Source organism: Misgurnus anguillicaudatus, chromosome 11 (assembly GCF_027580225.2).
Source record: "Misgurnus anguillicaudatus chromosome 11, ASM2758022v2, whole genome shotgun sequence".
In the NCBI taxonomy this organism is placed as follows: Eukaryota; Metazoa; Chordata; class Actinopteri; order Cypriniformes; family Cobitidae; genus Misgurnus; species Misgurnus anguillicaudatus.
The window spans coordinates 19,551,910-19,569,404 of record NC_073347.2 but is presented as its reverse complement, the minus strand read 5'-3'; the positions used below and the strand labels follow the sequence as shown (position 1 = coordinate 19,569,404).

The following is a 17,495-nucleotide window of genomic DNA, read 5'->3' as shown; positions in this document are numbered from 1 at the left end:
CTGTTGCGGTAATGATAATCAAAATGTCGTATAAGCATTCTGACAAGACAATATTTCAAATTAACTGTAAAAAAAATGATCTTACCTGGTAGCCATCTTGAAGTAACTGGTCCATGTGCTTGGTCACTCAAAATCAAACTTTATTAAAATTCTGTATGTGTGCTTAAACTGTTCTCAAAAAGTGTTGCGGAGGATGAGAACATCAGGCATGGACACATCATTTTCCTCATTTTTCTTCATTATTATTATACATGAATATTCAGTAAATATTTTTTCTGTCATCTAAAGTAGTCTAGCAAAACATCCATTTATTTTTTTTCTTAATATTTTTGTGTTAATTTGATTAAATTACAACATAACGCATGTTCAAACACAGCCGGACACATTGCGGTAATGAGAATTTCAGCAGAAAATGAGATAAAATTTACAATTATAAATTCTTATGTTGAAATCACACATTGTGCAAGGTAGAACACAGTATTGTGTTAATTCTGATGCTCTTTAATGTTACTATATTACACATTTTAAAGCTAAAATCATTAGTGCCGTGGTGTTTCAATGGTTTCATGAGAATCACCCATACATTTTACCCCAAGTAACTTATCTTCACATACAAGTTCCTTATTTCCTAATGTTTTCTTTCTTCATGCTATGAAGCGATACAAAGGAAAATGCACACGCTGATGATGAAACTGCTAATTATTTCCGTTTTGTCAGCACAATAAAACAATCTCCTAAAGTTTTCGTCGTAGCAAAACAACAGACTTTGTCCAAGCAGCCCATGTGCTCGCCTGCTTGTAAAATGGTCCTGCCTCCAGGGAGTGACTCATTGTGTATAATTAACTGCTTGAAAGCGAATAGCAGGAAGTAAAGCGAACCGAATGGCAAATTGAAATTTCACATTGTAGCAATGCACCGTCCATGCAATCGCTATGCTGCAAGTACATTAAAAGTACATTAAGCTAATAAACAATGCAGTGCCATTCTGGGATGTGCAGTACACAAGTCTTCATGACACAGCACTCTGCAGCCTCTTTTAATGAGTCTAGTGTTGTTTAATGACTTTGTTTATGAGACTGTGATCAGATCGCACAATCACAGAGTGCAATGATCACAAGGTTTTATTAAGTGCCAAATGGCCACTGAAACAAAATACATCACCAGCGGTGTGAACGATAACTGCGGTAATGATTGGGAAATGAAAAACTCACTTTAATTTGTGCTTTGCTTATCATTTAGTTACTGGGGTAATTTCGTATAGATTTTTGTAATCATAAACAACATTTCCGTTTGATCTGTTATAACTTTTTCAAATGTATTTCATTAATCCATTTCATATTTTGTGGAACTTAATTTGCGTTCCTCAGGACACCAATGATTGCCGGAGGTCTTTTTGTAATGGACAAGGACTATTTTGAAGAGCTCGGGAAGTACGACATGATGATGGATGTGTGGGGCGGTGAGAATCTCGGTGAGTGAAGGCATTATTTCTCCCCATGCCAAGCTGTATTTCATTTTTTGCACTGTGTTGTTAAGTGGGATAAGTTGGTGACAGCTGGCTGAATACACAGCAGATATGTAGTATATGTGACTTGCACACAGTTGGTGCACCAATTTATTTGTCACCCAGTTATATAAAGAATTGACCATTTACAGTGACAGTAATATTTGAGTGTCATAGCATTGAAATATCAAACCAGATGTTTAAAGAGCACCAATTATCCAAGAGCTGCAAAAATGTACAGTATGTGGAAAATAATGTTTTTTAACCATAAACCACGCAAACACGTTGTTTTATACCAGATACACAAAAACGTTGTTTTTTAGCAATGAAATGGGTGCCCTTTAAAGAAATCAAACCAAGTATACAGTAATAATAAATTGCTAAAATACCAAATTTTCTTTGAGTATTACATGCTGGGGTATTTTCAGTCAAAAAGGGACATGCCGAACCTCTTGAGATGTAGTTTAACCTATGTTGAAATGAATCTGGCATTGTAGATTGTAAATGTGTAGATGTAGATCCCAACAGCAGCATGGCCCTATACACTCACCTAAAGGATTATTAGGAACACCTGTTCAATTTCTTATTAATGCAATTATCTAATCAACCAATCACATGGCAGTTGCTTTAATGTATTTAGGGGTGTGGTCTTGGTCAAGACAATCTCCTGAACTCCAAACTGAAAGTCAGAATGGGAAAGAAAGGTGATTTAAGCAATTTTGAGCGTGGTATTGTAGTTGGTGCCAGACGGGCCAGTCTGAGTATTTCACAATCTGCCCATTTACTGGGATTTTCATGCACCACTATTTCTAGGGTTTACAAAGAATGGTGTGAAAAGGGAAAAATCCAGTATGCTGCAGTCCTGTGGGCAAAAATGCCTTGTTGATGCTAGAGGTCAGAGGAGAATGGGCCGACTGATTCAAGCTGATAAAAGAGCAACTTTGACTGAAATAACCACTCGTTACAACCGAGGTATGCAGCAAAGCATTTGTGAAGCCGCAACACGCACAACCTTGAGGCGGATGGGCTATAACAGCAGAAGACCTCACCGGGTACCACTCATCTTCACTACAAATAGGTAAAAGAGGCTACAATTTGCACGAGCTCACCAAAATTGGACAGTTGAAGACTGGAGAAATGTTGCCTGGTCTGATGAGTCTCGATTTCTGTTGAGACATTCAGATGATAGAGTCAGAATTTGGTGTAAACAGAATGAGAACATGGATCCATCATGCCTTGTTACCACTGTGCAGGCTGGTGGTGGTGGTGTAATGGTGTGGGGGATGTTTTCTTTGCACACTTTAGGCCCCCTAGTGCCAATTGGACATCGTTTAAATAAATAAATGTTGGTTTGTTAGGTTTTTAATGCAATTAAATTAATACATTTTTATGTGTTTCCAAGTATCCCAAAACTTAGTAAGGCCACTGTATAAAACCACTGATAGGAGATTATGATACTTTTATCAATAGATGATATGAGAATACTGTCCCTTACTCAGCCAAAACTTAATGTGCCCATCGCAGGGGTAATTCAGGTCAGCACCGCAAAGTTATTGCTTTTTATATCATTATCAAAGAAACTTAAAATGTAGACTCTAAAAATGTGCATTATACAGTGAGGTGGAGTAAGGTTTTTAGATTCTGCCGTTAATGTCTAAATCATGATGGATTGTAAGAAAGCGTCTTGATTCATTCCACAAACACAGCACTTTTCTCAGCTGTGGTGGTGGTGATGGAAAAGGTTACGAAGTTCCAGAAACGATGCCGTCTGACTGGAAATTGCTTTCTGTTTGCATGTGTGTTTATTTGAGGTCTGTGAAAACTCGGCTGCTTTACAGAGCGGCAGCAGCATCTGTTTATGACATGATTGTTGGGTTGTTTGTACTTTGTCTGGTTTTATTGGAAGTCACACGCACGCAATTATGAGTTTTGGCATTTTGGTGCATTTTCCTAACCTTCTTGTGTAGTTTAGGTAGTTGAGTAATAGTGTAGTGGTTTCGTTGTCTATGTGTCCTAATAAATCTGGCTGTTGTTGTGCTCCTCAGAGATCTCATTTCGTGTTTGGCAATGTGGAGGGAGTTTGGAGATCATCCCTTGCAGTCGAGTGGGTCATGTCTTCAGAAAACAACATCCATACACTTTCCCAGGAGGCAGTGGAACTGTGTTTGCAAGGTATCCGCTATATATTTTATGCTAGCTGATTTTTTTTCTGTGCCAAATGTTTTCTGATGAATATTATAATGTAAACTCTACATGAATAAATAAGTTTTAAATAAATATTGCTTTAAACACAGACCTTGGAAGGCCTTTAGAGGCAAATCATATAAATGGTTAAATGGACTACATGGAGTCCTTAAAACTGTTTACAATGTGGTATGGGTGCCTATGAAACTGATATAACTGAAATAATCATATCATTATTTTATTGACAAGTATATTGCTGCATTATTCAGCAAATAGCTAAATGTAGAAAGCACCATGAAATTATATGCTGCTTAATGCATATGTGCTTTATTCTGTTCTGTGTAAGTTTTTTTTTTTTTAGACTGGCCGTTCATAGAACACTTAACAAATGCGAAAACAATCATTTGCAATCATTGCATGGTATAATGTGTTTAAATATATATGAAATATAAACAATAAAATGAGATGCACAGTTATTGAGAAGGACAGCGGTGGATTGTTGTAGATATAGATCTTATTTTTTATTCATGAGTATAATTTTGTAAAAGAAAAACGCACATTAGAGGTGAATTTCAGCTGATATGCTGATATAGTCACAAACATGATTTATTGTTTTAACTAAGAGAATAAAAGGTAGACATGATCTGCCATAATGTATACATTTCTGCTTATTACACGGCTCGTTGGAATGCTTGATTCTGATTGGCCAGTCACAACATTTGCAGGTATGTTATTCCCAGATAACAACCACAAAAAAATAATAACACACGGATGCTGCAAATCCTTTTGACGGGTACAGTTTAATATTACAGAAAAATGTTTTTAATAACATAAATGACATTATGTTTACAAATGATTAAACCAAATAGCATATTTGTGACTTGTCTTATCTTAAAATCGAAAATAAACACGGTTTTCTTACGGAAAGTCTGCATTCATTGAAAATGAGCTAATAAAATATTTCAAATCAATATTTAATGTTTCTTACCTTACGCAAGTAAATAGTTGTGTAATAAGCGGGATAATGTACAGGCTGTTATCGTGAAATAAGCCCCTTTGGTGTGATACAAGACCCACGGCTTTGGTTCGGGTCCTGATTACACTGTTGGGGCTTAAAGGATTAGACCAGTTTCTTAAAAAAATCCAGATAATTTACTCACCACCGTGTCATCCAAACTGTTGATGTCTTTGTCTTTCTTTGTTCAGTCGAGAAGAAACTATGTTTTTAGAGAAAAAACATTCCAGGACTTTTCTCATTTTAATGGACTCTAATGGACCCCAACACTTAAAGGACAAGTTCGGTATTTTACACTTAAAGCCCTTCCGCGGAGAGCTTGAATAATAGACACTCCAGCCCAGCTGGTGGCGATAATCCGCCTTTGCCAATTGCAAGAATAGAAACAAAGTTCCCGGCGCGGAGTATTACTGTACCTCACAGCACATCTAATACAAGTCAATGGAGTTGGCAAAAACTACGATAAAACCTGTTGGAATGCGTATTTTGCAGCGATTTTTGTGTGAGCATATCAGTGAACACCCCTGACCACTCGGTGAGTTTCACGTCTTTATAAACGAAAGTTTAATGCATTTTAGGAAGGATTGTTCCAGTGCAACTATAAACCCATTGTAGAGGTGGGAGGTGAAACACAAACACCCGAAAATTCTCGGGGCAGCCGCATATGTCGAAATTTCAGTCAAAACCGTTCTATTTCATCATAAACAATCTGAAAACAGGGCTTTAACTGTGTAAAATACCGAACTTGTCCTTTAACAGTTTTAATGCAGTTTAAAATTGCAGTTTCAACGCAGCTTCAAAGGACTCTAAACGATCCCAAACGAGGCATAAGGGTCTTATCTAGCAAAATGATTGTCATTTTTGACAAAAAAAATTTTTTAAATATGCACCTTCGAACCACAACTTCTCGTCTTTCCCCGGCTGTGTGACAAGCCAGTGCGACCTCACGTAATTGCATATTGACGTTGAAAGATCACGTTTTACATATGAAACGCACATTTGCGGACCATTTTAAACAATAAACTGACACAAAGACATTAATTAGTATCATTCCATATACAACAACATCTGAACGGTCCTCTTTCTCCACACTTGTAAACACTGGGGCGTAGTTTTGCATACGTCATCTGTGACCTCTTGACGTGCTGACGTATTACGTGAGGTCGCACTGGCGCGTCGCAGGACTGGAGGAGGACGAGAGGTTGTGGTTTAAAAGTGCATATTTTTTATTTTTCTTGCCAGGAGTGTCAGTCGTTTCTGTGGATGGGACCCTTGTGCCTCGTTTGGGATCGTTTAAAGTCCTTTGAAACTCTGTTGAAACTGCAATTTTAAACTGCATTAAAACTGTTAAGTATTGGTGTCCATTAAAGTGCATTAAAATTAGAAAAATCCTGGAATGTTTTCCTCAAAAAAACAAAACATAATTTCTTCTCGACTGAACAAAGAAAGACATCAACAGTTTGGATGACATGGTGGTGAGTAAATTATCTGGATTTTTTTAAGATAATGGACTTATCCTTTAATTCTGTGATACAAATGGCAGCTTATACAGTATCCCCTATGTGTAGATGCGCAGAATGACATTGTTGATGTATAAAGTAGGACGCAGAAGTAGTGTTTGTCGTCCGTTATAAATGCTTTTTCTAAAGACGTGGTACAGTAAAACATATTCCAATCTCTTTAACTTTCCTTAAATGGCTTATTTTGCTGATGCTGCCTTATATAAAAGCAATATAACCCCCTATGTTATATAAACATAAAAATAAAAAATTCTGATCAAGAGCAATACTGTAAAGAACACAGTTGTTCTTATGTGGTGTTGTGATTGTTCCTTCAGTAGTTTGGTTCAAGTGCTCCACTCAGTGGTTGACTCGAGTACTGCAGCTATAGTGAGCAGTAACCAATCACCCGTCATGTGTTACAGAAGTCCATTAGTGCTGAAATTAGACTCTGGGATAATGAAGTGCTGGATGTTTTTCTCATTAGTATCTCCATATTGAATGTGTCATTTACTTTACTCTCTACAGAAACACCAGACGAGCGGCAGAGGTTTGGATGGACGATTTCAAGAACTTCTATTACGCTGCTGTCCCATCAGCTCGTAACGTGCCTTATGGCAAGTAAGTGTGCATCCATCTTAATTTATATGAATGGCATTGAACAAAGTCACGATTGTAAATTATGATGTCCCACTCTAAACAAAAAAAAAATGCTGGGTTATTTATAACAGCGTTGGGTCAAAAAAGGACGAGTTCAGCCTGTTGGGTTGTAATTTTGGGTCAAATATAAACATTTTCTGGGTTAACCCCCAATGGCTGTGCTCGTTCCTTTTTGACCCAACGCAGGGTCGAAAATAACCCAGCGTTTTTTAGAGTGTACTCTATAACAGCGTATGACTTGCTGGACTCCAGGCTTTTTTGACATATTCAAACTGCGAGATTTCAGTTGTTTGATGTTTATACCACTGAAATAAATTGTTAGCTCTGTGTGACTGATGTAACTTTTTTCCAGCATTCAAAGCAGGCTAGAAATGAAGAAGAGATTAGGGTGCAAACCGTTCAAGTGGTACCTGGAGAACGTCTATCCTGAGCTGCGGTGAGTGCGAAACTTAAATATATGTATCTGTCGGGATCACTTATTCCTGTTTACACCTGGTTTTAAAGGGGACATTTCACAGGACTTTTTTTAAGATGTAAAATACATCTTTGGTGTCCCCAGAGTACAAATATGATGTTCTAGCCCAAAGTACCATATAGATAATTTAGTATTAAATGTTAAAATTGCCACTCTGTAGGTGTGAGCAAAAATGTGCTGTTTTTGGATGTGTCCTTCAAAATGCAAATGAGCTAATCTGCACTAAATGGCAGTGCCGTGGTTGGATAGTGCAGATTAAGGGGCGTATTATCCCCTTCTGACATCACAAGGGGAGCCAAATGTCTATGAGCTATTTTTTCACATGCTTGCAGAGAATGGTTTACCAAGTTATCCTAACTTTATCATGTTTTCATGTGTTGTTTAGGGTACCGGATCACCAGGACATAGCATTTGGGGCACTACAGCAGGGCCAGAACTGTTTGGATACACTGGGACACTTTGCTGATGGTGTAGTGGGGGTGTATGAATGTCACAACGCTGGGGGCAATCAGGTATCATTCAGGGCTCAGGTACTGGACAGTCTTATGTGTGATGTCACAGCACTGGTGATGGACACATTACTGTGAGTTTGGGTTATTTGAGAGGAACAATTCCCTTGCGGTGGGTGACACACTTTTGATATCACTCCACAGCGCACATCTAAGGTTCAACACATTTATATATATATTGGTCTTTATGGTTCAAAAACTTTTTTGGAACACTGCTCGTTTCATAATGTGTCCATAGTCTTTCTTTCTTAAATTAAGGACAATTAAAGAGCTCAGATGCCAAACCCTTTAAGAGCATGTTTTCTTGTAAATTGGATTTCTTGTAAAAACACTTTTAATGGATTCTCGCAATAAACTGGTATTTTTGAATGGCTTGAGTCTGGGATTAAGCGGATTTGAAGCAAAAGTATTTTGTCGTTCCTTAATATGTGCCGAGAGCATTCGGTTATCTAATTTTTGATGGAGGAGGGTTTTAGAGGCTTTTGTATTTGAACTCTTCAATTGTTGGTTGTATTTAAAGGCAATTCTTTATATAAAGTGTATAAAGGAATATATAAGGTCATGTAAGACCATGTTTATGAAAAAAACTGCTTAAGGAGTTTTTTTTGTGATTTAAAATGATTAAAATCATTCTACATAAAGTAAAGAACATTCTGTGAAAAGAAATATATCCTTGTTTAAGAGTGAAATTAAAATTAAATAATTGATTAAAATCACAGTTTGTTTATGATAATTAAATTATGTGACTTTAGCCTAAATTTCAAAGGCACGGCCACATACAGATAGTAACTATTTTCCTTTTGTAAAAACATTTTGCTTTAACCTGTTAATAAAAAAAGATTGATTTTTAACAGTATACAGCGGGGAAAATAAGTATTTGACACATCAGCATTTTATCACCTAAGGGGATTTCTAAGTGGGCTATTGACACCAGGCTTGTGCACAATTCAGAATTGAATTGAGAATGACTCCTAAATTCCAATTCAATTCTTGAATTTGAATTGATGTCAAAAACACGATCTAGAATTACAATTCGAATTTGAATTAAAGGAAGCAGAATTGGAATTCAATAGATATTCAAAGAAATTCATATACATATTATACAGTAAGTGAAGTGTTAAAAATGAAGCTTTCAGATGTGATTGCATTACATATTCTATAAATTATATTAGTTTGAACTACTTGTACAGATTACATTAACAGGATATGTTTTCCCTCAGCAATTAATGTTAAAAACTCTAGTCACATAACAAATAATTAAGTTAGATTTTTTTGTAATTGTAATTTTGTGGAACATGACTTCATTCCCCAGAATGCTTTACTTTAACCAAGTATTTGGAATGGTTGCCAAACATTTTCCAAAGTAACTTTCCTAACACTGAATGTATGTGAGATTCTTTCTGTTGTGTGACTGTGGAATTTATTTGAATTGCCATGAATTAAATTCCACTTCCTGTCATTCAAATTCAACTTCCTGTAGGGCGGAGTCAATTCAAATTCCAATTCATGAATTGAATGGAGGCCAATTCTGAAATTCTGAATTGTGCACAAGCCTGATTGACACAAAATTTCCACCTGATGTAGCCATCAAGCCAAAAATGTAATTCATACAAAGAAATCAGAACATTTAAGTATACAAGTTGAGTCATAATAAATAAAGTGAAAATATTCCATGTCGCTGTAAATATTCCATGTCTCTCAACTGATGTGCTTATAAAAGCTTACAGGCATTATACAAATTATACAAAAACAAATGTTATATGGTGTTTAACTCATCACACTGCAGAAATTTCCTCACATTAGCTACCTTGAATAAAAATCGAGACTGGGGTCTTCGCAGAAAAACTGCGTTTTCAACCTGAAATAGGTGTCTTTCCACCTCTGTGTCTGACTCAAATTGAGTGGGTGATTCCCAAAAGCATTTTTAAAAAAGGAGGTCTCTGTGGAACAAAAAGGGGCGTTTCCAATTTTGGAGCATTTTCAAACTGAAATAGGTGTTAAAAAATAACGATGTATGGCTCGGTTGGATGGTTAAAAACGGCTAATCCCAGTTTGGAAATGCCCCTTTGAGGACGCCCCAAAATTGGAAAACGCCCCCTTTTTGTTCCGCAGAAACCTACACTTCGATAAATTCAGCGCTTTATATTCATACTAAATATATGACCCTCTTTCGCTCATCTCTTTGTTCTTCACAGGAATGGGCATTAACTAAAGACAAATCAGTAAAGCACATGGACCTGTGTCTGACGGTGGTGGAACGCACCGCTGGATTGCAGATCAAACTGCAAGGCTGCAGAGAGAACGACAGTAGACAGGTGAGAGCAGACTGTGCGTGATAGGGGGGTTGTACAGTAGGAGGCTGCCATCCACATTTTTAACATCATGATGTTTCCATTGCAGAAATGGGAGCAGATCGACAACAACTCCAAGCTTCGACACGTGGGCAGCAATCTGTGCCTGGACAGCCGCAGCGCACGAAACGGCGGCCTGACGGTGGAGGTGTGCAGCCCTTCGCTTACCCAGCAGTGGAAGTTCACCCTCAACCTGCAACCGTAATTCGACGCCGCCAATCCCAGCCCTCCCCTTCTCACTCTCGGACAGCCCACACCGGGCTCACGCTCGCCCCCCTGTCCGGGCTCGGGGCCGCCACATCGCGGCCGCTCTGGCCTTCAAAGGCCACGGAGCACCGAAATCAGACAACAAAGTTGATGATGATGATTTCCATCTAAACTATATACCTCACCGTTTCATCTTTTGTCCAGGTCTTGGAAAGTGAATCTAAGTCTCTAAACTTAATCGAAACCTTTTTTCGTCTCATTTCCAATGCGAGCGAAAAGGATGCTTTACTTTCTCCTCTTTTTTTTTTGGCATACGCGTCTCGTATTCTCAAACAAACTTCAGCACATTTTTACGATGGAGTTGACGTCTATCTTTTTATTTTTCTATTCGCATTACCAATATTGTCGAATGTAATTTACGTGTTTAATGGAGACTCCCAACCTGCGCTGTGATCGGACCGGATTTCGGATTTTTGAGTGCAGACAGTTTTAGTTTGGTTTGATTTCATTTGTGGGCTCATGGGATTTGGGGGTCGCGTTTGTTTCGTGTACTGTCACTTTAATTTTGGAGGACTTCAGCAGCCGTGTGTTTTCAAATTGCAGTGCACACACACACACACACAAAGACAATTTCTTTAGTTTTATTTCTAGTTTCTATTCAATTGTCTGTTTGTCTTTTCTGTTGATTGTGCAATGTGCTTCAACCTGCTTCCTCTAAGCCCCTGGTGTGTTTTAAAGGAGATCTGATGCATTGTACAGAACATGACTGTTGGATTCACATACTGTAGCACTGGCTGCTAACAATTCGGTGTTTATACTCGTCTTCAAACACGAATATGTGCTTCTCAGTCCCATTTTTTTTCTCATTTATCTTTTTTTTTAAGTAGCCTTTATTTATTTTCTTTGCAAAGTGTATTAGGTGAAAATAATCAAGGTAACTCATAGCAGATGTGTGACACAAACTTTGCTCTCATTTTCACTTTTTTTTGATCATGCACAGTCGGACTATGTTCTGGAGTTACATGGCCCACGTATCATGAACTGTCCTTTATTTCCTCCTTGCAGTCCTAAAGGTTTTATTCTCAAGATTAATCTCAGTAACTGTGGCCAAATGTGGCACATGATGTCATTACTTGAGCATCCTTTATTTCTTATGGTTACTGCCTTTTGTTATCCATGATACTGTAAAGAACATGTGAGGTGATTTTGTGTTGGTTTACAACTCAACCATTTGTTTCATCAAGCAGAGAAAGGATCTGATATTGTGTGTCTGCCTGTCTCTTTCCATTCTCTCTCTCTCTCATTCATGCCCTAAAATATTTGCTTTCACAGATTATTGTGGTACTTCAGTTGTCACTGGTTAATCTTAACAGAACTAGTGTTACTGTAAATTCAATGGACAAGAAAGCCTGTGACATGTGAAATCAAATCATTTAATCCATTTACCTGTCTTGCGTGTATACCTGAACTGGGATAAGCCGTAGCATTCTGACTAACTTATTGTAGGTATAGGAAGACTAAGTGAGCCTCTGACTGTCATTCGGTCAGCCTTTCTCATGTATCAGCAGTAAATATTATGTTATTCTTAGACTTGTACATGTTTGAATCATCCACACCAACCTGTATTTTCACAGATCTTACAGTTCACCATAAGAAGATAACCAAAAAAAAAACAAGATTTGGTTGGTTTTCAGATTCATCTGCAGTGAATCTGGGCATTGCCTTTAGGAAAGCAGTCAATCAACCTCTATCCTGTATTTTAGGGTCTGTGTTTTTGTAGCGTCTTCAGGTTTCGTGTCAGCAGATTGGTCTGCTGCCCACTAGCACACGAACGGCAGAAACAACCCGGTAGATGTGGTCCACGCGTTGCCGTTTTGAATCCAGTTTCAAATGAGAAGCCATCTAACAACAAGATGACAGTATTTGTGCAGTGCTATAATATTAAGATTCGTGTCTTTGAACGCTTTGGATTTTTGGAGCAATGTGTGATGGCTAATCGCATAATTGAATTGGACGAAATGTTTACATAGCACAGTGTGCCAAAGTCATTTGCTGTTTGATTGAAACATGGAAACACACATCTCTATTCCAAGGCTAAGACAGATTAATATTCAGTAAATGAAGGACGTGTGACCCCACATTTTTTTTTCCAAAAATCTCAACGTTGCATTCAACAGCAATGGAAACGGCATGGGGTCAACGTTTGTAATCGTGTATATGTGTGTGTATATACGGTTTGTATGTCCATGCATGTACATTTACACTCATTCGGTTGCAGTTATAGTGATTTGGTCAACTGTACAGCGCTTGTATTTGTTCATTGTTTTATAGATATTGCAAAAGGTTGAATGACTGAAAATAATTAACTTAAATAAAATTTATATACATAGCCAGTGTCTGCAGTAGTGTTACTTAAAGATTAACATTAAACCAATAAACTTACAATAAAAATGTTTTTAACAAAAAAATGGTTCCTTATAGATGAAAAGAGAACTTTGTTGTTGAAGGGATAGTTTTTGAAAAATGAAAATTCTGTAATTTATTTACCCTGAAGTTGTTCCAAACTTAAAAAAAACTTTGTTCGGCTGAATACAAAGCAATAATGTTTGTAAACAAGCAGATCTAGGGCACCATTAACTTTCATAGTAGGACAGAAGTAGCAAGTAACGCATTAATTTTTAAATGTATGCATTAATATTTGAGTTACTTTTTTAAAAAGCAATGCAACTTACTTTTCAGTTTAATTAATTTAATTTAAAAATAAAATAATGTACTGAATTAAACTGAAAATATTAACGTAGAATTACGCACTCTTTGCACCTGAGCGAGAACAGTTTGAGTCAGAAACGGGGATGGCAGGCCAGAGCTTGACATTTTTGCGATCATAAAAAACACCTGCAAGGCCTGAAAGAGATCAAGCCTCAGCAAAGTAAGAAAAAGTAACGCAAAAGTAAATTAAAAGTAACGTAAGCATTACTTTCCATGGAAAGTAACTAAGTAATTTTCTCCAACACTGCTGGTTTGATACAAGTTAAAGGAATATTCCATTTTCTTAAAAGAAAAATCCAGATAATTTACTCACCACCATGTCATCCAAAATGTTGATGTCTTTCTTTGTTCAGTCGAGAACAAATTATGTTTTTTGTGGAAAGCATTGCAGGATTTTTCTCATTTTAATAGACACCAACAATTGACACTTGACTCAACACGTGGCAGTTTTTTCAACGGAGTTTCAAAGGACTATAAACAATCCCAAACGAGGCATAAGGGTCTTATCTAGCAAAACGATTGTCATTTTTGACAAGAAAAATAACAAATATACACTTTTAAAGCACAACTTCTTGTCAAGATCTGGTCGTGATGCGTCAGCGTGACCCCACGCAATACGTCATGACGTCAAGAGGTCACAGAAGACGAATGCGAAACTCCGCCCCAGTGTTTACAAGTGTGTTGAAAGAGGATTGTTGTATGTCAACTAATACTAATTAATGTCTTTGTGTCAGTTTATTGTTTACAATGATCCACAAATGTGCGTTTCATATATGTAACACGTGACCTCCCTACGTCACTACGCATTTACGTTAGGTTGCGCTGGACCGGATCTAGACGAGAAGTTGTGCTTTAAAAGTGTATATTTGTTATTTTTCTTGTCAAAAATGACAATCGTTTTGCTAGATAAGACCCTTATGCCTCGTTTGGGATTGTTTATAGTCCTTTGAAAATCCGTTGAAAAAAACTGTTACATGTTGAGTTAAGTGTTGGTATCTATTAAAAAATCCTGCAATGTTTTCCTCAAAAAACATAATTTCTTCTCGACTGAACAAAGAAAGACATCGACATTTTGGGTGACATGGTGGTGAGTAAATTGTCTGGATTTTCCTTTTAGGAAAATGGAATACTCCTTTAAGGGTGAGAATTTTCATTTTTGATGAACTATAGTATCCCTTTAACTGTTGCAGAGATTTATTTCTGTGTGTTTAGACATTAAGTTGGAAAAGTGTGTTGGAATATTCAATGTAGTTTGTAATACTGATTAAGTTGTATTCAGTATATCATGCAGCCAATAGCTATTCTGTACTGTATATATTATATACAATATATGTACATATACAGTGTAAAAATGATGTCATCAATAAGTCATATCAACATGTTTTTAAGCTATTTTAAAACTTCGTTATAGCAACACATCACTAGCAGGGCTCAACACAATTATTTTTTCCATACTGGCCCGGATATTATTGTATACATATACAACAGACATGTTCCAACGAAAAAAAAGGCTCCCAACTTTTCTGTTTTACCTGTAAGCCGACAGCAAGCAGTGCAAAATATTGCATTGTTTCTTTCATTGTGTTTTACCCAAGTAAATGTCTGCTTCCAAGATGTTAAATAATATATATTGATTAAAATATATTTTAGTGACTGTGGGTGAAGCACTGGCCCGACCGGGCAAGTGACAATACTTTTTTAACATCTTTAACGCTTGCACCAGGCCACCGGGCAGTCCTTTATGTTAAGCCCTGACTATAGTCAAAAGCTAAATGGTACTTTAAAAATGACTTTTTTTTACGGTGTACAGAGATGCCAATCTCAAATGTCAGCATGCAATGCACTTAACTTTGCAACAAGTAGTACATACAAATATGTATAAACAACATTTATTAGTGTGCAAATCGGTGTTAAATCTCACATAGAGGCAGGTGGCTGCAGTACACATCAGTTTGTTAACCGGACATACAGCTAGAGTCACAATTACAGATAACAGATCACACACACGGAGTGACGGAGACCCTTTCATACATCTTATTTTCTACAGTCACAGTGAAACAACAGGTGAACAACAAGCAGCAAGACACGACACATTCACAACATTCATACATGAATAGATACACATCCAACTCTGGGTTCCAGTTAGGTTTACCAGTTATTGAGGAATTTTGGTCCAGTAAATATGTATTTACAGACTATATATACTAGTCAACATTTGAAGTGCATCAAAACCTTTCATAAAAGTTGTCTTAAAATATTGAACAATACGTGGACAACTTTGATGAACATTTTTGATCAACTTCAAATGTTGATCACACTCTTAGAACGGATGTGTTAAAAACAACCCATCTCTGTTATTATTGAAACTACACATTTTGTGTTACTTTTAACACGACACATAATGTGTTAAAATTACACAATGTGTTAAAAGCTTAACACAAAAAGATGTGTAAAAATGAACACATCCTTTCTAAGAGTGTAGTGTAGTTGCAGTTTTGTTATTTAAAGGTCAGTTTTGTTTACCTGCTATTATGCCATACAATGCTGGCCCTACAGTATACAGTATGATGTTAGCGACCTGTGCAGAAGCTTTGTTATTGGAAGGGTTACTTCTTTATTCAATGCACCAGTAAGAACTTTAAATAAGTCTTTGCTGTGCCAACCCTTTTTACTGGCTCTCGTATTATGTTCTTGGCAGAGATGTCCATAGCACCCAAACTAGTTTCCTACATTATAATATCTTTTCACACTACAGTTGCCTTGTAGTTCCAATACCCTGAGGTCACCTGAAATAAGGTCACGTCAGGACATGACAGTCAAACAGTTAAAGCAAAACTACCTTCAGTTCATTGGCTGGTTTAAACAATTAATTGAAGTTAAGGTGGAAGGAGTGTAGCATAACACAAAGAGGATGCTTTGGAAAATACAGATGTTCAACCTTTAACATTTTAGACTAGATAAACTGATAATAATATAGAGATAAGTTTAAAAAATATCACATTGATGTGAAATCAAAATATAGTGAAAAAGATTGTAACATTCATTTTTTACATTTTATCTCTCAAAAACATTCAGAAAGACATTGCTTTTGTTTTGATAATAAACATATAACGTATGGCAAATACATCCTTATACAATATATCCTTGCAAACGTTCAAGAAATCATCTCTACTGTATGTGTAGTGTTCAGTGAAATACATGCTAATTGGTTTGTTAGTGTTTCACAGCATCCCCACAATAAAAGACAGCAGGCGAACACTAAGTTAACTGTAAACAACAGTTAAGCAAAAGAAAAGTATAATGGCATTCATGTCTGCCCAAATTCACTACCAGTTGTACATACGTAATAGTGGCTATCTAGTATGAATACAGCACAGTGATAAAGAATGGATGTTTGATTAAATTTATTACCTGAGGGAAATAATCAAATCTCAGTGAATTAATTCGGTTCAGTTCTTTGAAAGGACCAATTTTGCCACAGCCACATGTTAACAGATGTGATTGTAACGTGTCATTACAGTTACAATAGAGCAACATGAATATTGATCTGGCAAAATAAAAGACCTCTTAAAATCTGCCCTTACAGGAAGAAAGACATTTATTTTATTACTCCATTCATTTGTTAAAATCATTCTCAAATACAGCATTCCTCTTTTAACTGGATAATTAAATGGACACTCCATTTTGTTTTTAAAAATATGCTCACTTTCCAGCTCCCATAGAGTTAAACGTTTGATTTTTACTGTTTTGGAATTCATTCAGCCGATCTCCGGGCCTGGCGGTACGCAGTGCCCCAAAATAGTCCCCTGCTATTGAAAGTTACCAAGGGGACTACTTTCAGGCACTGCGTCATATCATTGCGCCTCCTGCTGCCATGTTACAGCAGCAAAGAAGTCCTTGATTATTACGCCAGAATGAGAGTATAGTCCTAACCATATCTGCCTAAAAAATCCCAACTTTTAATTTTCTGTCTGTCTTAGTACACGATGTAAATACAGAACAGTCAAGTTTTAAATAGGAAAAATATCAAAACTCTTTGGTTATTTTTTGATGTTAATGGTCTAATCAGATTTAATGGATTATGCTAAGCTATGCTAAAAGCGGTACCGCCAGACCCGAAGACCGGCCGAATGGATTACAAAACGGCAAAAATCAAATATAGGGGAGCTAGAAAATGAGTAAGTGTGTCCCTTTAAAATGCACAAATATCAAAAAATATAAATTATTATAAATTATATTTACATTCTTTTTGGTATACTATATAGGGCCTTTAAAAGAAATAATATTTTACTAGACTCGTAATGATTTGATTAACAAAATAA

General features: G+C 36.7%; 1 protein-coding gene across 2 annotated transcripts in view; it reads left to right on the top strand.

Moving 5' to 3' along the window:
• Nucleotides 1-12,793, top strand: part of galnt2 (UDP-N-acetyl-alpha-D-galactosamine:polypeptide N-acetylgalactosaminyltransferase 2) — an 80,601-nt gene extending 67,808 nt beyond the window's left edge. Inside the window, exons 10-16 of one of the 2 annotated variants that reach the window (XM_055169769.2) lie at nucleotides 1,368-1,471; nucleotides 3,550-3,676; nucleotides 6,731-6,823; nucleotides 7,215-7,298; nucleotides 7,723-7,867; nucleotides 10,042-10,161; nucleotides 10,247-12,793. In XM_055169769.2, the coding sequence (XP_055025744.1) occupies nucleotides 1,368-1,471; nucleotides 3,550-3,676; nucleotides 6,731-6,823; nucleotides 7,215-7,298; nucleotides 7,723-7,867; nucleotides 10,042-10,161; nucleotides 10,247-10,402 (829 nt within the window). In that variant the 3' untranslated portion in view covers nucleotides 10,403-12,793. The remainder of the gene's footprint in view (nucleotides 1-1,367; nucleotides 1,472-3,549; nucleotides 3,677-6,730; nucleotides 6,824-7,214; nucleotides 7,299-7,722; nucleotides 7,868-10,041; nucleotides 10,162-10,246) is intronic. The other variant, XM_055169770.2, reaches the window with a different exon arrangement.
• Nucleotides 12,794-17,495: the final 4,702 nt, after the last annotated feature.